Here is a 20,907-nt window from a genome sequence, read left to right on the forward strand (position 1 = left end):
ACAACACTCACGCATCTTGTTTGCCAACGTTCTGCTGGGTATGTCCGAATACTGGTCCCCTGGGGAAACACGAACCGCATTGGAGCCAGTTCCTTATTCACTGTCCCGGGACAGTGGAAAGTGGGTTGTTTGGCGCGGGGGTGGTGAGTTGGCGTGTGTTTAATTAGTTTATTATTTGTTCTGATTGTTGCATGTAAAGTACCTGTCTGTATGTAAAGTATATGTGTGGCCATTTATATACTTTGTATGGTAAAATTATGTGTTGTGTCATATATATTATGCATGTGTATGGAAAAGGTCTATAGTTATTCCTTATGTATTACACCCTGTTGGACAGTGAGCTCTACCAATTCACTTTTGATTGGTAGGCCTATTTAAGGGAGAAAGAGAGTGGAATGGAAGAAGTAGTTTGGAATGGCAGAGTACTGCGTCAGCTTGCTGCGAGGCTGTATGTGTGAGTTTGTAATGCCTATGATGGCCGGTTTTCTTTTCTTTTCCAAAGTATTTTTGTTTGTTTGTTATTTCATATATTGCACCTGCGCACTGTAAATAAACCTGCACCTTTATCACTTAAAACTCGAGAGCTATTTGTTGTCTGCCAACCCTTCAACCACTGGAGTTTTCTGGACACGCCCATCCCTTAAATGTGAGTTGGGGGTTGCAAAGCCTCTCTCTCACAATCCCTAACCGATATAGAGTTGTTCTGTCACGTGGAAGAGCCGACTAAATATGTATAAGAAATGACAAATATTATAAGAATAACAAATAATCATATAGGCTACAGCTGTCGCCTACTTTGCCCCTTCCTGCTTGGTGTTGAAGAGAGGTCACTATTGGTTTTTATAGTTCATGTCATTATTTGCATGAGCCACGACTAGAAAGACTTGCGATAATATCAAACATGTTTAATATTGTCGTAACGGCAAAACTAGAAAAGGACTGACTCCGACTGACTTAAAACCGCTAAGATTGGCACCTTACACTTAACGATCTAGTTGATGGGAGCGCGCCGCGATTCCAGTACAACTCCCATGATTTCTGTCCGACTTTGGAAATTTAGTCGCCGACTGTGAAAACAGACCAAAATCGTACAATGTAAGGCCGCCATTAGGTGTGAGACTGTAGCTTTATTCACGGCACTGGGGATGTGCTACCCACTATGGGGTAAAACCTCATAAAAATAGACCGTTAGCATTTGTTTAGGGTTGCCTAAGAAAAAGATCTACATATATATAAAAACTGTAAAATAATTAAGGATACAGGTTCTTACAATGTTACTTGTTTAAATGTCCTTGCAATTAATTTGACGTATGCTCGCGGTGTCGTTGCTAAGCAATGTTTAGAAGTTTCTAGCATTGTTAGCTAAGGCCAAACACCGGTGTTTAAGTAAGGGATAAGGGATACGCCGGTCATTACTGGGAAAATAAGTCCCGACAGGGCGAACCGGACCCCGACGCGCAGCGGAGGGGTCTTGTTCCGCCCTGAAGGGACTTATTTTCACAGTAATGACCGGCGTTCTATACATTATCCTGCTTATTATACGGCTACTTGCCAAAACGAAATAATAAACTCCCCACGATATGACTTTAGCCGACATAACCTAGCCTATTTGTTACCGTTCATCGTGGCATTTTCTGAGAAACAAATAGTTCGCAACACACGCTGCTGAACTTGAATCAAACATTTTTTAGAACACAGCTGATCAACCGTCTGCTTTCACGTTTGAATGAAGTTCCAGTCCTTGCGTAGTGATATGAAAGACGTTAATCAGAAGCACAAAACCCGTTGCCATTGACAGCGGTCATTAAATGCTTTGCCGGTGATTTATGTAGATTTAACATAGGCCCGAACGTTGGGAAGGCCCATTCATGTGAATGGAACGTTCTGCAGCACTCTGAAGAGCCGTGTAATAAGACCCAGGAAAAGCCTTGGGCCAGCCTGGTCCGTAATGGAAAAGAGCCATCAATGTCAAGTAATAAACCCAATTATTAAACACAAAACAGAAATCAAGAGATGTTCCCTTACCTTGATTTGTGGAAAACAAATGAGTTCACTAGAAAATATTGCCAGAAGTTTGCCATTGTTGGCCGCTATATATGGAGTCAGAACAACGCCAAAATGATTGTGTGCCCGTGAAAAGATATTCACATGTGGAATAGAGTTTTGTCTTCGAGAATATGATTTGCACAAGTGTAGAACCGTTTTGTAACTGTGGAATTAATTTGTCTGTGTGCAAAAAAAATGCGTACCTGCAGAAATATTTTGTGCACTTGTGAAAAACATTTGTCCACAGGGATTTAGTTTGAATGTGTGTGGAATAGCTTTATAGCTACAGGCATGGGAGAAGTGCGACATCTATCTTTCGTGTGCAAACTGGATCTACGAAGCTACAAAACTTTTTTACAGACACGAATTTTGGCAGTGTTTTGTCATTGTTTCTGAAGAGCTAATCAGCGAATTTTGCACTGTCTTGACAGTTTCTGCAGAGCCAATCAACACATTGCATCGCCTACTGACTAGCCAATCAGGGGACGTCCTGCGTCACATCTCTCGATCAGGGTCGGGAGGCACATAGCTACCGAACTTAGGTCTTAAATCTAACTAAATCTAAATCTAAAAGTTATGCTTTTTACAACAAGGTTTTTGATGGAAAAGTGGTGTTTAATTTCCATAATCTTTGTTTAGTGAACGCATAAAACCGTCTTTTTATGCGTTTAAACCGTTTTTTGCTAAGCAAGAAGAATCAAGAATTACGATCTTTGAGTTTGTTTATCGTAACCTAACAACCGAGGGTTTAAGAGTTAAAATTAGGATCTTTGGTTCAAGTCCAGCATCAATCATTCTGCCAATGTTAGTTTTGGACTGGATATTTACATGCCAACACAAAAGCTTGTAAAAGTAGCCAAATAAGAGTTTGTTATACCAACCCACCCGACCTACCAATATGTGCATTAAATATCAACCCCACCCGAGGCAACCCGCAAATTGATATCTTCAACGTTACAGTCAGGAACGCCTCATATAGGGATCACGTTTTAATGCAGTTTAGGAAAACTGTACTCCTATAGGCTCAGCAAACATTACGAAAAAGCCCTTGCATTCCACGGCTAATTGTAACAAGTTCAACTGATGTTACTCTGCCGGACTCTTCCTTTACGTCAGCCTCTCTCACCTTCACGCACGCACACGTGAAGCACTGCCTTGGAGGAGAAAATAAATCCAACTGATAATAAGCTACTTTACCATGATAAGCCCATATAAAACTGTGAGAATGGAATAATAATAATGGTTTCCACTCGCACATAGACTCAAATAGACTTATCCTGTCCCGGCTTGAAGTAAGCCTATAGCCTTTGATGAAGGTATACCTACATTAAAAGAAGACAGCTTTGTGAATTATTGTGTTTTAATCGCCACCGCCCAAGCAACACAACCAACCCATAATCAGCAAATAGCCTAGTCCTACCTCACTATTCGCCTTATTCATCCGGCTGCCATAACTCCTCTAACATCTGTGGTACGGCACATCTTGTATACACTGAAACGGCAATCATTTTTAACACTTAAAGCCTCGGTTGCTAGGTAACAATAAACAAACTCAAAGATCATAATTCTTTAGTCTTCTTGCTTAGCCTACAAACTGACGGTTTTATGCGTTCACTAAACAAAGATTATGGAAATTAAACACCACTTCTCCATCAAAAACCTTGTTGTAAAAGGCATAACTTGTTAGATTTAAGACCTAAGTTCGCTAGCGCTGTGCCTGCCGACCCTGGTCGAGAGATGTGACACAGGACATCCCCTGATTGGCTAGTCAGTAGGCGATGCAATGTGTTGATTGACTCTGCAGAAACTTTCAAGACAGTGCCAAAATTCGCTGATTGGCTCTTCAGAAACGACGACAAAACACTGCCAAAATTCGTGTCTGTAAAAAAGTAGCTTCGTAGATGCAGTTTGCACACGAAAGATAGATGTCGCACTTCTCCCATGCCTGTAGCTATAAAGCTGTTCCACACACATTCAAACTAAATCCCTGTGGACAAATGTTTTTCACAAGTGCACAAAATATTTCTGCAGGTACGTATTTTTTTTTGCACACAGACAAATTAATTCCACAGTTACAAAACGGTTCTACACTTGTGCAAATCATATTCTCGAAGACAAAACTCTATTCCACATGTGAATATCTTTTCACGGGCACACAATCTTTTTGGCGTTGTTCTGACTCCATAGCTATAGGCAAACTTCCAGCAAAGTTCTGGCAACAATGAGAAGTTTGCCACTAGTCACAAATATGTTCGCCAGTGATTTGCCACCACACTTGCCAATTGACCGTTTGCAAAAGCCACGCCCCCTAGTTATTGTTACTAAGCCCGTCAAACTCAGAGAGTTTAGAAATCTAGAAATTCAATGGTACAGTAGCGTACAGTAGCTGTTAAGACTCTGTAAAAGTTACAGCACAAGAGGGTCTTTTAGAGAGCCACAGACCTAAATTAATTTTCAATCATTTACAATCTGTTGAAAGACTGCAGTATGACATGGAGACACATAAAAACTCATATCTAGCTTTGTTGGATGACAAACTTAAACGGGAGGCGAGTGTGATTCACTGATATTAATATTAGCTGTGCTAGATAGACTTGCATGCATGTTAGGACACTGGGCCATGTCATGTAAGGAACATGGTGCTGCCAAAAAAACGGAAACATAGCCTAAATTGCAGAGCCACTTCAACTTTATTATTATATGGTGAATAAATGTTATACTACTGTGCACAGCCCACTGATCTATAGCACAGCCCCATGCTTCTCTGACGTGACGAAGCTAGCACGTTATTAGCACAGTTAGCTAACTATGCTAACGTTAGTTATCTACAAGTCTTGCTTAGAGCATTGACGGCATCATTTTATATAATGCTGGCAATGCTCTAAACAATTAACATCCTTATTTATCTTACTTACTTAGAGTTGACTGTGTGGCTTAATCCACAGATGTGGTGGAGCACTGTTTTCGTTATAGTTTGCTAAGGAGTAATGTTAACCCTTTGCTTTAAAATAGTGGAGATCTGGGACGAGAGAATTTAATCTGATTTAACATAATTACAGAAAACTTAATCAAGATTAAAAGGCATTTTTCTGTGTATCGGTATTGTGTTAATCCCACATATCATTTGACTGTCCTTTTGAACTCATATCACTATAAAATCCCATAAAACCGGACAAATATCAAGGCTCCCAATACATTTCTATGGAGCCATAAGGTGAAGTTGATGGGCCATGTCTGCCTGCATGGAGCTACTGGACTGCCATTGGCTCATCTGCGTTCGATGGGCGGGGTTTTGCGAACGGTCAATAATGGCAAACCTCCAGTGAACTTCTGGCGGCAAACCTAATTTGGATATGACATTGCTGCAAATTTGCTGCAACATTGCCATAAGTTAACTGCAACTGTTTGCCAGAAACCTAATTTGCATGTGAAAATATGACCTTGCCGCAAACTTGCGGCAACTGTTCGCCAGAAACCTGAAATTTCTGTAAGGGTTACCCATAACAATAGTCCATCCAACCAGTTAATATAATCAGAGATATGGACATCGCAAAGCCCCTTAGTCACCCCTCTTGCCCTATGTGATGACCAACAATCATATTTCTCAATATCTAGAAATTCCACAGAGGAAGGCTCTAGGGACAAAGGAGATGTCTCAATACTACTCAAAAAAAGGATGTCTCAATACTACTCAAAAAAAGGAGGATACTGGCAATTGTTGCTCTTAAATAGATTTTAGAATTTATTTGACTTAGAAACAAGAGCTTCCACTTACAATGAACAAAACCAAGTCTACCTAACACACTTGTCTCCATAATGACCTCACTAGAATTTTAAAATCAAAGTATCAAAGATTTCTGAGTTGTAAGAACTTCAGCCTCACAGGCATGTGCGTTGCAGTACTCTATGGGGTTTCCGTACCTCTGAGCAGGGGCCTACTTGACAAGTTCACAAGTTGACAAGTTCAACTGTGGACATGACTTTTCATGCCTGTGGATTTTGCTGATTACCTTGCGGTGGACATAGCCTTGTCTTTTTTGGTAAGTGGTGTTTATATTGATATAAGACGTGTTAATACCATAGTGATGGGTGAACGAAGCCTTGTGAAGCTTTTGAAACTTTTTCCTGATTGTATCGCAAAATGATCCGAAGCATCAAAGCATCGAAGACAACACAGTGACATCTGGTGGTCAGCAGAAATGACAGCGGCTATGAATTCGACACACCCGAACGAAGCTTACAACATGAACATGAGGGACAGAATGGACACATGGCATGAGATGACTGAAAATTAGATAAATTAATTAGAACTAGGGTATAATGTTTGAATATAGCCTAGTGTGTTCAGCGTTTGAATGTACGTGTGTTCAGTTGGTGTTAACAAACTGCAGCAAGAAATGCAGCCGTCTGCTATGTGGCAATATCAATTTACTTTAAATAAATAAAGTGTAGGCCTTATCCAATAAACTGTCATAGCCTACTCATAACCAAGAGGCATTATTTAGGTAGTGTGTTTTAGAAGTAAACAGGCCGTTGTTAGAAATAAATAGTTCATGAACATCCATTCTTGCCGTATACCTACGATAGAGTAGAGGTAGTGATGAGGACGATAAATCTGTCGACGTGGGTTCAAACCCCGTGAGTCACTATACAAGGAATTTTTATTAGGCTTATGCAATAACAAAAAATATTTGAAATTTGACTTTAAAACTTTAAAAAGTTCTTTAGCAACAATGATTGACACGTGACACAGGTTTTGTTAAATTACAGCAGTAGGCTACAGAGAATACAGCAGTGTTGCTCCTGTTGGGTATCAGCGCAGCAGCAAACTTTCGAATTCAGCAAAACCCTTCGGTGACGTTCGAAGCTTCGGACGTCACCAGTCACGTGCTTATTCCAATTTGATACAAGCTCCAACACACTGTGTCGAAACAATTTGCTTCACGGGAGTGATACAAGCTTCGGTGCCTCAGTGTCGAATGTCCCATCACTATTGTGTACTTGAATGCGTGAAGGATTCAGTTAGTTAGCACGTTTATCATCTCAGACGAATGTTAGAAAAGTTGGCATTGTCAACATTGTTGTTAACCTTAGCTTCGCTAGACACGTTTGCCACGTTAGCTAACAACGGCGATTTAACACGTTAAGATGAATTTATAGATGGGGTTTTATGCATTGGCCATCTTTGTAGAATTTCTGAAATAATTACGCTACATAGGCCTACTCTAAATTATGCACAACCGTTAAATGTGCTTTAATGGGGGAGTAAGGTATTGGGGAGACGGATCTTCCAAGTAGAAGAAATGATAGTAACGTTAGTTAGCAGGTTACATGCTAAATTGGGTGACTGGCAATGTCTGCATGCAGTAACGTCACCAGTGTGCAGTAACTTTAACTCTAGTAGTGGGACTTTGACAACGGGCGTGAGAAGGCCTGCTTCACTTAAGTTTAGCTAAGACATCGGTGCATCAGGCATGGAATATGAACTTTGTAATGAGTTAGAGCTGTGAGGGTACAAACTGCATAGTGTAAGTTAGTTTGCCTAACTAACTTCCTATAGTTAGCCATCCTCCCTTCAAGCCAAATTCAACCTGGCTTCAGTTTATTATCTACATTGATCTAATATTGTTATCTGTAGACTACATAGTAAAACGATGCAATTCAATAAGTAATTATAATAATTACACGGAATACTATAAAGAATATCACAGTTGTTGACTAATAACAACCATAATATTAATACAAGATACAATCGTAGACATACTTTTGATCTGAGCATTTTGTAAATCTAGTTTACCAGTCATAGCCTACTAGATGTGCAGTGCAGACATACATTTTTCCCATTAAAAGTTAAAATTTGTGTAAGTTATTACTAAAAATGTCTTAATATTTTGTGTCTCTTGTGTTTCTGTGTTATAGAAGTGGTATGCATGCATTGCCAATTTTGTAAGTTTGACACTTCTTCTGAAGAGTTGCTACTGAAACATTGTCGCCTCCGTCACAAAGGTGATCACTGGCCGTGCATTTACACGGCGTGTGTTTGTGTGTTCAAAACACCCGGTGCACTTAGATCACACCTTTCGAGATCACACAGAGAGACTGCAAATACACCAAGTTCAATATTTCAGTGTGAGCTATGTGACTTTAGAGAGACCTGCAGTGGAAAGATTTTTGAAAGCATCTTGGACACCACTTACAAAATCAGGAAACTGTGCAATGTCCCATACGTAAATGTACTTTTAAAACAAACATTCGTCACACTTTTACTTCCCATAGAAGTCGAAATCATAGAAATTGTTCAATTCAAGACTATCGAACTGTAGAAAGAAGCAGCACTTTAGATGATGCAGATGATGATGATGATGATGATGATGATGATGATGAACAAGTTAATTTTGAAGTAGGAGAATTACAGGATAATGAAGTAGGAGGATCACAGGATAATGTTAGCGCAGATGAAGTACAAGAGTTTGATGAAAATGTGAACACAAATTGGCTGCTTTGTTTCTTTCTATGCAAACAGTGTTGCATGTTCCTAGAATGCATTTTTAAAGTTTGACTTAATCAAGGTTTAGGCCACAGATGAACTGCAACATGATGGTTTATACTACAGATCCTTTTAGACATTGTTATATTGATGTATGGCATCAAATACATGGTTTTGTTCAATCAATGTTTTTAGATTTCTGAAGAGTTTTATCGGATCACAAGCAAGAACCTCCTGGTCACTTTCCGTGCATCACTTGACAAATATGTGCTTCACCTATTAAAACTCTACTGGGCAAAGAAGGGAACATTTGGTCCAGAGATGGAAGACTTCCTGGATAAGCTTGATGAAGAGGTAAGTAAGTGCCTGAAGCTGATTATGTATGTGAACTCTTTCCTTTGCAATTGCCTAGTTTTCTGCATTTATTGGTTATGAGCCTCATCCAAGTCACTAGTGTAGATAAACACAATTGAGTTTGGGATTTACGTCACATCAGTGTGGCGGCGGCCATATTTAGGGACCCTGAACTTTGCCAAAAACAATATTACTAATGGTAGCATTAATTGTTAGCCTGACGAGCCAGAACCACACTAAAATGTAGGGTCTGGGCACTCACCGTTCGCAGTGCTCAGTCCCAGGGGCGGGATAATCGGTTGTCTTTCAAATTCCCTCTGCACGCAATAGGACCGCTCTATCCTCAATGCGAGTCCCATGCGTTTTCCCACCAGCGGAGCTAGTTGGCTAGTTCAAACTTTTGCCGCTAGAGTGCGTCTAGATTTCTAGGCTAATTAATTGTCACAGAGGTGAACAAAACTAATGGACAGTTATGTGAGCAATTATGTTCCCATTAGTAATCACTTTATGTTCGGTGTCCCTAAATATGGCCGCTGCCTCACTCATGTGACCTAAATCCCAAACTCAGTATGTTGAAGCTGACAGCACAAAAGTGATGACTATGTTTTGTCTTTATTGATCCATACTTTACATAATGTTGGTGGCAAAAGTGAACTTTTTTCATTAATCCTGTTTGAACCTACACTCAAGCCTGGGCTACTGATAACTAAATCAAACCTGCCCAGTATACAAGAGGTATCTTTCCCATGACACTATTTCCATGTTCCTAGTATGTGTTGAGAATGATGTTGATGTAGCAGCTGGTTAAGGTCATTAGGCTATTGAAATGTTGATAAACTTGGGAATTATTTTTGATGGAGGTTGTCTGTAAGGCATCAAATTAGTCATGATGTTCCATCAACTGCACATACAAAGGGAGCAGATTGTTTGTTTCATTTTTCAGTGCCATGTTGGTCATTGTTACCATTCCACAAAACATTCTCCCTGTAGCAAGGTGCTCTGGCAAATTTTCATTTTCTGAAGAGCAGTTCACTTGCTTTTTTACTAGCATTGTGAATTTACAGTATTATGGATCATTTCTCTTGATGATAAATGTAATATTTACTTTTGCACTTTTAGACTGAGAACATTGTGTTTTTCCATACTAATGACTTGGATGAAAATGTCATATTTTATGAATAATTAATGCTGAAAATGGTAGCTTAACTCCAGCAGCACTCCATACTTCCTCAGTAGAAATGTTAACAGCTAAACAAACACGTTTTACATTTAATATCTACAGTTTAATTTTTCATTTCATTTACACTGTTTATTTTCAGTTTTGCACTATGTGAATGGTGTTTGTATTTGTGTGTTGTTATTATTTTTAGACAAGTGACATTGCATCTCAACGAAAGACAATAGCTCTGAGAGGACTACCCATCTTCATCCGTGAGGACACATCAAAGTTTTTCTTGAAGTGTTTGGTAAGTGATTTCTTTGTTTAATAGACTTTAAAAAATGTATCTGTGGTGTTACCAATGATATGATTTCTAAGCGAATTCTGATAATTTTGAACATAATAAACTTTGAAACATATCCCCAGATGCTCAAACGCACTTTCTGTCATTCCATGAGCGGTTCATCAGTCCAGATGTGTGTTGCAAGGATTGATGTTAAACTACTTCTGGTAACTGGTATACTAATGGGTGATGGTATTTATGCTCTAGCATCTGTCCCTTTTAGATTGTGACAGAGCTAAATCTATCATGGGGTTGCATGTACTTAAAACACAAAGTTCTACACCATTCCCAGATCCCTGTGTTTGCTTTCTTCATGAATGTTGTCCAAACACATATCACAATGCCAGTTTCAGTGACGTTAAAGGAACACTCTGGAGAGTCAGTCCATATCCCTGTTCTTTGAGGCTGCTGAGTGCTGTTGATGGTTATCATAACGACAGCAATGAGTTGCATGCCCTCTTCGGTTAGAGTTGGCTGCCGTTTCGCTATTTGGTCAACCCTGCATGAAATTCTATCGTTCTCATACCTATCGGCAGCACTCGGCAAAAGAGACAACAGGCCCACGGGTGGATCCACTCCAGATAATACCTTTAATTCCCACACTCTACTGGGTTGCTTTTGGAGTTGGGAGTTGAATGGAAAAGTCCGTAGCATAATGATGGTAGAATATCGGTGTAACTGTTTTGCTTTGTATTTAATATTGTTTCTGATTTCTTTAGGAGACTGACCCTGCGAATGCTGTGGTCCAAGGTGTGTCTGTTGGCATTCTGACTGTCTATAAAGATGATGATGCCTCCACATCACCAACTGTGCGAGATGTAGCTGTTGTGTTGGAAGGATGCATCATACTGCATGACTTACCTGACCTCCAGACTGCCTTTGCATACCTCTTTGGCCTTTTGTATGCCATAAACATTGAATATCCAAAATTGTTGAAGTATACCTTCGAAGCAATTCAGACCATCTTTTTTGAGCTTGGGTCCCGATGCTCACGGCGCATCAGGTCTCTCAAAACAAAGCTTTTGCACTAAATGTTTGTAGACTGTTGAGTCCTTTCTCTTTCACCCTCTGGTCAAAGTGAAGTTACATTTGTCTGTTTAGGCAGTTCCCAGCAAGAGTTGCATATATGCTCAGTGCCAAATGTTTTACGTGTTTCCTCAGAAATAAACATGGTATGGACACACCGTTTTGTAAAATGCCTATTCAAATTAATTTTAGATCAAATTTAATTGAGACATAATAAGATTAATCTGAAACTGTAAAGCACTACAGATTGTACATGAAAAAAGTTGTCATTTTTGGATTCCCAAGAGTCAAAGCTTTGAAATGGTGTATAACATTACTATGCTACATAGCAATATGGTGCATACAATTGATTTAGAATGTTGGGGAGGTGGGGGAGGGGGGGTAACCAGCGGGACACTGAAAATTATGTTAAGGAAAATGTACCTAAATGTATTTAATTAACTTCAATTATATCTAACATTTCATAATTTTAGGGTACAGGTAACTTGAGAAAGATAAACTGTTGAAGGTAGAACTACATGCTGTTATTGTAAGGAGAATAACCTAGTTTGGTCAACAAAAAACTTTAAGTTGGCTAAACTCAAAAACCTTTGTAAGGGCAACAAAAAACGAAGTTGGCTAAACTCAAAAACCTTTGTAAGGGCAACAAAATAAACTAAGTTGGCTAAACTCAAAAACCTTTGTAAGGTCAACAGTAGTAAACTTGAGTTGAGAAAACTCAAAAATCTCTTGCATCATGTTGCCTAGAAAATTTGAGTTGTCGCAACCATTTCTTTTTTTACAGTGTGTCATTAAATGAGAAACCAATCATACTTTGACATATGTATTATATAAAATTACACCACAACTACAAAAAAAATGTTTAGTTACCTCATCGGATTTACAGAAGGAGACATCACCCTTGTTCTCCAGTTTGACAGATGATGGGCCTAAATCAAAAAAGAGAAGGTTTTCAGAATTCTACCCTGACCTTTGTTTCAACTATCATTTATGTTTCATATACTCACTGCCCACTGAATTGTTAATGGCCTCTTGTGCCTTCTGAATTCCCAGTCTGAACTCTTGCAGCTCAGGGCGGAGTTTGTGCCCTCTGTGATAAAAGACCAGTGCAAACTCAAAGTCCCCCATGGTGTACAATGCTTCTGCCTTCTGGTACAAACCCTTGGGGAGCAGTAAACAGTATAATTTCAAGTGGCATTTTCACATGTTTGTATGTTAAAGCTGGAATTATGACAAATCATTTGGGTCATTCCACGACGAAATGAGTCCAGTTCGACAAAATTAAATAATGGGTTTATTGGATATTCATAATCCACATACCTTAGGGTTTAAAACAAGGGATCATTTGTTTAATTTAATTTGAACCCAGAGATGTTGGCCAAAATGTGAAAGCTATCCTCAACTCAGCAAAAAAACAAGTTTTTAAAAAAAAATCAGCTTTAAAGTTTGTGAAGTGTAAATGAGCATATTATGTATAGCCTATTTCCCCTCAACCAATCACCACAAGACTATGCATCCTGATAAAGTTCCTTTTGCCTTTGTAATTAAAATAGCCCCAGTGCTGTCGCTGTCAATCTCTGTTGCCTGTTCTCCAAAGAAATCTGTAGCCAAAGATTGAATTCAGAATCCAAAAAGATCCGAACTACACAACGCAGCGCAGCTTCTAAAGGCTCCATTCAGGCAGGCGGTACAACTTGTGAGACATTATTAGTTACCTATAACTTGTGAGGTAGCCTATAATGTTCGATCAACTTTTGAAGACGACAAGGACAACCATAGCCTAATGCTTAGTGCATAGCCTAATGTTTTTGTTTTTAAATAGGCCAACAACTCCAAAACATATTGAATCGGACCAATTCATGCCTAATGTGAATTGGGTCACGATGGTTTGTCCATTGCCAAGTAGCCTACTTTAAAGCAATATCCCAAGCTCTTGTTAAAATCCAGCAAATAACCCACAAGCAAAAGGCTATGAAACAACACCAACAGCCTAGTTTACACAAAAACTTGCTAATGTTCTAACTGGCATCTATTTAAAAATGTTGCAAAGTTGCAATGTGAAAACTTTGTTTCACGGTTCCGATAACTTCCAAACTAGATGATGACATTAATTTTTATGCATGAGGCCCATATCATCACAATGAATTTGAAGCTCATGCTAGAAATTTGATGCTAAAAACATGTGACAAACATACCTATGCTGCATTAATATTCCCGAGCTGTCAAAGAGGCTATGAAACTATCACTGCACGATATCACTAATTAAGCTGCTCTGACGGGAGGTAGCCTGTTTTACGCATAGCTGTTAAAATGCCTACTAGTGCTGGGAATCGAAACACTTCAGCATACACCATGTAGGCATTTAGTCAACTATCCGTAGCTTAATCCAAGTAGGCAGTAATTTTTTTTCACTGTATTAGTCATTAAAGGAAAACTTTATTATTATAGGAATAGCATATTTTTTTAACTGAATGCTGCATATTTTCTGTGGCCATCTGTTATGCTTCTTTTATATTCTTTAATTTAGGGAAAACTTCCCTGTTTATAAGCAGCTAATACAGAATGTTATAAAACTCACCTTGAAAAATTCCTTGTCTTCTTTGAGGGAAGCCTCTGCATCTCGTAAGGCATTCTCAGAATCCCCCATCTTCACATAACATCTGGACCTGGCAACAAGGCAGTTCTTCTCATCGGGTTGCAAAATCAATGCCTACAAGAGGTTGGATGGATGGATGGAGATGGATGAATATGAATAATTTTTTTAAAAAAACTCCTGAAGACCCAGCTGTTTAGAGAACATCTCCTCTCATAGCACCACTTACAACAAGTCTTGCTGATCCTAGCACTCACCAGCCGTCTTAAACTGACACGTAACTGTTAAAAACAGCACTCACTGACGCACTTATTCTTACTGTACTCTAATGTTTTTTAAATTGTCCTAAAATTGTTGAGAATTGCTCTAAAACTTAAACTATTTACCATGTTGTTAGTCGCTTTGGCTAAATGTAATGTAATGTAATTTAATGTAATGTAATGAATAATATTATCACACAAACAATACACATTAGGCTAGAGCCCGACTGATTTATTGGCCGATATTTGCCATTTTCTAAACTATTGGTATCGGCATTTAGAACAGCTATAACAGATAAATATTTTTAAATTAAGTAAAGGAAAACCGATCTTTCATTTACATGTCCAGTATTGTCATCGCGTGGTTTGTCCACCAGATGGTGCAGCTTCTTGCTGCAAGACACATCGACTTGTTTTCACTTCCTACAATGACAACACTTGGCTTTATGAGGTGGCTTGTGTTTTCACGGTTGGGTGATTTTCACGTGAAATGTCACTGCCATTTCTTCTGGAAGCCTAAATAAACCTGTTTAGTGTGAGTGTTTATCAGACATGCTTGGTTTGTACTGCAGTAACGTTATGGTTAGAGCCATTGGTCAACATCCAAATGTTAGCCTACGTCCAAAGGTAAAATAACGTAAACGTTAGCATTGGCTGAGTGATGAAGGCTAATTTGATTGTTGGTGTAGTTGTGAAACATAAACGCAGTTATACTGAGTAACTACACAACAGCACTGCAATTGTCTCTTTTGACTGTCATCCCATTCATTTTCTGACCATACTGACAGGATTAGTTAGCCACAACACTAACGTTAGCTAATACAATGGAATGGTTTGCCGGTGGAAAATAACAGCAGGGTATAAATGCCTTGTCAATGATGCATCCTTTGAGAAAGTTCTGTTTGCTAAAAAAACTCATCGCAAATCAAAGTATTGTTAACTTTGAAAGTGTACAGAGGTTATAACAAGACCAGTATCTGTAGGAAGAAAATTCCATGGCTTCCTGGTCTGGTATGTTTAAATCAACAGGCACGTTTCGAATCAGCACTGCGCAAATCTGGCTAAATGTACGTTGTATTAAAAGACTCAGCCAGATCTGCACAGCGCTGCATTATCGAACGCGCCGGCTGATTTGATGATACCATTTGAAAGTTGTGTGACCCATTTCCATTCCATTACATATAAACATTACATATATGCTTTTCCTACATAAATAATGTTTTTTCCTATGTTTAACTGATAGTTAGGTGTAATATATATTTAAATACAATAGTTAATACATATTTAAAATTGTTTAACTTTTATTCTTTAAGATGTGCACCTATTACATGATGTATGGTGAATCACACACACATAAAACACAGAAATCACCCCTACACACAATCACTCACTCACACTACAGCCTTTAAGTGATATAAGTTACCTGTCTTGGACTGTCTTGTTGTTTGTGAAATACATATAATACACATTTTTGCATTAACAGTGGTGTGATTTATCATAATAGCATGACACCATATCCTTTGGTGTGACATGAAGAAATTATGAAAATAAAAAGGCTTTTTGGGTCTAAATCATACAAATCTCAATGGGAAAGATGGGAAAAAGCGTCAGCAAAAGTCACAAGCAATTTCTTTCTTTCAAGGTAAAAACATATTAAGTTTATTGAAAGATTGAGGACAAATGCCTTACTTTGTGTATTGCCGAAGAAATATACTGTAAAATGTAATACATTTGCACAAGTAAATGTTAAATATTAATGAAGTAATGATAGAAGATTATGATACATTGACTCACATAAAAAAATTACTCAATTATAATTTTACACACAATAACTTTCATGTCAAACCTTATGACAATTTTAGTCACTAACACAACAAATTAGTGAATAAATATGAATTCCAATACCAAATCTAAAAGACCGTACATATTTCTGTGAATGGGAGAGTTAGTACAACAGGACTAAGGACATACTCACACAATGCCATCTGCACCGTACCCGAGTACGTTTGACCCCCAAATTCCGATTTGTTTGACCAGTGTGATCGCTCCATACTGTACCCGGGCACAGTACGCTTATCTGTGCCTGGGTCCGCTTGAGGAGGTGGATTCGAGCACGGTACAGTTGGGCTTATAATCGCGCCTATGCACAGATTCTTGAGCACAGCAGCTCAACCATGTCTGGGTAGTTTGATAATATGCAGTAGGGCTGAACGATTAACTGCATTTGCAATAATATTGTGATATGATGAAACACGACTTTCTAACCACAAAGGCTGCGGTTACACTTCGCAATATGTGACATCACCCCAATGCATACACACACACCCTCACACACATGCACCCACACAAACACAAACACATACACACAAAAACACACACACAAAAAAATTACATGCAGGCACACACACTCAATAAACACACACAGAAGCAAACATACACAAAAACAACCACACACTCTGCACACACTCAATTACAAACACAAAAAAAAGTAACAAAGTATGACATGAACACAATTTGACAAACGTGACTTATTTTTGTGAAGAAAATGTGCTGGGGCCTCATGTACAAAGCTTGCGTGCACACAAAAATGCTGCGTACGCCACTTCTCACACTCACGTCCGGATGTACAAAGACTGACTTGAACGTGAGAATGTGATGTCCTCCACACAAACTTCATGTCTGGCGTACACACATTTCCAATGTGTATCGTCAGTTGGCGACACTTTGGGGCCGTTTATACGAGAACGATTGCGAAGGAAGACGACAAAATATTTTATCATAAGTGCCTTTCGTTTACACGGCGACCCCGCCATCGGGGCTTGAAGACGCAAAAATCTGAAGACTCCTTCCAGAGTGTAGAGTTTTGAAGACGACCCGGTTCGCGCCTCCGCCTAAACGGCTAAACCAAAGATCCTTGATTACCTCTCTGGCTAAACTGTCAAATTAGAATGTCTGTGCGTGGACGCATCGGGTTCTATCACACCACCACCCAGCGGTCTGGAAAGCATATCCAATCGAATATCACATACTCTTGCGTCTTCATATAAACAAAGATTTCCCCCTGAGAATGCTCGTCTAAACGCAAATAAAACCACTTTTGCGTCTTCTCTTTTCATCGTCACTGTATAAACGTAGCCTTAGAGGCAATGCAGCGCAACAACATTAGTTGATCACGAGTCTAGGCCTTTATTTGCACAGTATATTGTAAAACGTGAGTTATTAAAAATGATAACACTTCGAAAGTAGTCCTATGTTTCTATATAAATGGACATGCAACATGCTCAAATTCAACTGTAGACTTATTAGAGGATACGAATTAAAAGGTAATGTGAAACCTATAGCCTACACATATTGATAGAATAGATAGGCTGACTAATACGCGCAGATATGAGCTATTTCCCTTAGTGTGATTGACTGCATAGGATACTTTGACTTTCCTCGAGTATATCATACATATCATAATGTTGTGGCGATGTGGCCTGGATCAACTTTGTTTATTCCACCTCGAGTGCGCGATGCGTACTTGGACACGATTGATTTAATGTTTTTTTTTTTAATTAATGCAGTTGTGTTCAAATGCATCAAACCCAGTTATGCGAACCCTGTCACCTACTTGCAGACTGACCAATAATTCTGCCACGGTCTCTGACCCTATACCTAGCCACTGCTACGCTCTGCCACCACTGTTTTTTTTGTTTTGTTATTAATTACAGATGATAAAGACATAAGATTCTTGCCATTTCGTCGGATAAACACTTCTACCTCGCATTCGCTGGAGATAAACTTTTTTTTTAAATTAGTTTGATGATTTCAATGATTAAACTTTGGAGCAGGTTTGAGTATGAATGGATCCACAAATGAGTTTTCTTTGTTATTATTAATTTTTTTAATTCTTTATTTATTGGACAATAGGAATATTACAATTCAGGAGGTGTACATAGATAATACATCCACTTAAGTTATCTCCCCTCATTGCCCTTTTTTCTGTCCCTACTATATATCACAAACAGTTCATAACTATTTGACAGGAACAAGGGATGTAATGGTTACAGCATATGTACCACATAAGGATTTCTCTCATGACATAGCAGGGAATAAAAAGAAAAAGGATAAAAAATAAGAAAAACATGTTTAAAGATCTGACAGTATGTTCTTCAACTAGATGTACCGCAGAGCAGTACAAAATATGACCGCCGCCCAGTCCAGCACATTTTTTCCACAAAAATAAATCACGCTGAAAGGCCTATATGATTCTAACTGTCTCACTAAATTGCATTATCCACACTCAATTCTCACTGGTATCTGCTAGACAACAAGTACCAAAACATGATTAGTTCATAGATTTCACATGTAAAATTCATTTTATACAACCCCACCCCCATCTTGCCTGTTCATAATTCTGAGAAATTCTTGAATTGTGTGCATGTGTACACGTTTAGGTTTATGTGTGTGTGTGTGTGTGTGTGTGTGTGTGTGTGTGTGTGCGTGCTTGTGTGTTTGCCTGCGTATGTGTGTTTGTGCATGTGCGTGCATGCGTACATATGTCTACTGTGTGAGTGTGTCATACGTATGATTACTGTGAATGTATGTGTGTGCGTGTGTATCTGTTTATGCACATGTGTGCACATGGAATGGGTTAACATGACCCCTGTAGCCAAAGATACGGAAAAAATTGGTCATCCTAGGCCCTACGGTTCTCAAGATATTCACAGAAAACTGTGTCTGCCCTACCCTCCTTTCGGGGGGTCCAGTACAGCGGGGGCTACAGATCAAAACGAAAAACGATGGTTCCATGCTATCCATGTGGGATTACATGCCCACCAAGTTTCGTGTACCCCGGTCTTTCAGTGTCCCGGGAATCCTTGTTGGTGTACGGTCACTAAATGTACACATAAATTATTTTATTGTAAGGCCCCCCATGAAAGAAAGTTCACAAAACTTGGCATGCATTCGGAGGGTGTCATAATGATCCTACACTTTCAATTTCGTGCAGTTTTGACCATGTCAGCCAGAGATATTGTGATGAAAACACCTAATTTTTTGCTTTTTAATTTTTTAACTAGGTGGCTTATACATGAAATAAGTGGTAATGGGATGGGTTGACATGCCCCTTAAGACCAACATACAAAAAGGTGGACCTCCTAGGCCCCACGGTTCTCGAGATATTCACAGAAAACTGTCTCCGGCCACCTACAGGCCGGTTGGTGTATAGTAACATAAATTAATTAATTGTGTGGCCCCCCCATGAACGGAATTCCACGAAACTTGGCGTGCATTCAGAGGGTGTCATAATGATCCTACAACGTGATATTCAACAACGTGATATTCCTGGGTTTCCAGGATTTCGGGTCAACATAAAAAAAACTAAACAAATTAAATTAAACTTGCTGATTAATGGGTTTAAGGAACCAGCTGTGGAATATCCATCCTTGTCTCAGCTCAAATTTTATTTTAAGTTCACGTTAAGATCTTAAAAATAGCCAAGGCTACTCAGTTTTTCTCCCCAATTAGGCTACTCTTATCTTGCCTTATTTCTCCTCATTTCGAATGTTGCCTTTTAGGCTACTTATTTTATTTCACATTAAACATTAGGCCTTGGCCATCTTCTATTTCTTGAATTTCCCCTTGGGGATCAATAAAGTATCCATCTATCTATCTATCTATCTATCTACAACTAGGCTCCATCCATCCATCCTAATATTATACATACATATACATAGCCTAAACACGCACGTTAAACATTATGATGCTCCGGACCTTTGCTTGAGGAAATTTTCCGTAACTGGACCTCGCTGAAGATTAATTGAATACCCCTGCTCTAGTGTATTTGTCACTTACTATTCATTTCTATACAAACCAAGATGGTGGATTCCTAAAGAAACGCAAGCACCCACACCATAAATGTATCTAAATTAGCTATGTACCAAAAATTACATTTTACCGTGACTCGAAGAGCTGTAAACAGTCTTGTAAGGCAGCGTGTACGCTTGGAGCTCCAGTGGAATTTTGAAGTAGCGACGAGTCTAACCGTTCATGTGCTGTTGAAAGTGTGAAAGCAGACGACCCACCACCTCCGAGCGCGATAAACAAAATCGGATATTTCAGGCAGTAAAAGCCCCGGTAAGAACCAAACCAGATGTTGTTCAAATCTACACACCTATGGCTACTAAAAAATGTAAGGTTCATTTATCAAATGTTATTTGGAAGTATTAAAAAACATCGTTGTTTTAGATTTTTCGAACGAAATGAGTGATAATTGGAGGTGTTAAGACAATGCTTCAGGTTTTCTGAGGTTAGAAGATCTTACCGTGGTGTAACTTTCAATTGCTTTCACATAATCTCCTTTGTGGAATAGTTGGTCACCCTCTGCCATATAAGTGGAAAAGGTGCTTTTGGGACCTTGTTCTCCTTCCCTTTCAGACATTTCTCTTCGAGAGTGTTTAACTTTATAACATTAAAGTTAGAGACAATTGTAAAGCCTAGCCTAACACATAGACAGGAACTAAATGCTTCGCACGACGTCGCCTAGCAACACTGCAAAACACAGGAAGAAGCGTTCGGGACAAGTCGGAACCAAACCTTTGGTCGGAACTCTGATACGGTGCACAGCGCTTTGCGAGCAAGAAGGCAAGTAGGGGG

General features: G+C 39.1%; 2 protein-coding genes across 5 annotated transcripts in view; one reads left to right on the plus strand and one right to left on the minus strand.

Annotated features, from left to right (window-relative positions):
- The window catches only part of LOC125296715, a 92,221-nt gene extending 80,657 nt beyond the window's left edge, over positions 1-11,564 (plus strand). For 2 of the 3 annotated variants that reach the window (XM_048246784.1, XM_048246782.1), the window contains exons 2-5: positions 8,729-8,887; positions 10,258-10,353; positions 10,473-10,556; positions 11,109-11,564. In XM_048246784.1, the coding sequence (XP_048102741.1) occupies positions 8,855-8,887; positions 10,258-10,353; positions 10,473-10,556; positions 11,109-11,420 (525 nt within the window). In that variant the 5' untranslated portion in view covers positions 8,729-8,854 and the 3' untranslated portion in view covers positions 11,421-11,564. Of the gene's footprint in view, positions 1-7,965; positions 8,053-8,728; positions 8,888-10,257; positions 10,354-10,472; positions 10,557-11,108 lie in introns of all 3 variants that reach the window. The other variant, XM_048246783.1, reaches the window with a different exon arrangement.
- The window catches only part of odad4 (outer dynein arm docking complex subunit 4), a 48,730-nt gene extending 27,942 nt beyond the window's left edge, over positions 1-20,788 (minus strand). For both annotated transcript variants that reach the window (XM_048246777.1, XM_048246776.1), the window contains exons 1-4: positions 20,576-20,788; positions 13,994-14,125; positions 12,423-12,576; positions 12,286-12,344 (exon numbers count right to left, since the gene is read on the minus strand). In XM_048246777.1, the coding sequence (XP_048102734.1) occupies positions 12,286-12,344; positions 12,423-12,576; positions 13,994-14,125; positions 20,576-20,692 (462 nt within the window). In that variant the 5' untranslated portion in view covers positions 20,693-20,788. The remainder of the gene's footprint in view (positions 1-12,285; positions 12,345-12,422; positions 12,577-13,993; positions 14,126-20,575) is intronic.
- Positions 20,789-20,907: the final 119 nt, after the last annotated feature.

This window comes from Alosa alosa, chromosome 6, assembly GCF_017589495.1.
Source record: "Alosa alosa isolate M-15738 ecotype Scorff River chromosome 6, AALO_Geno_1.1, whole genome shotgun sequence".
NCBI lineage: Eukaryota > Metazoa > Chordata > Actinopteri > Clupeiformes > Clupeidae > Alosa > Alosa alosa.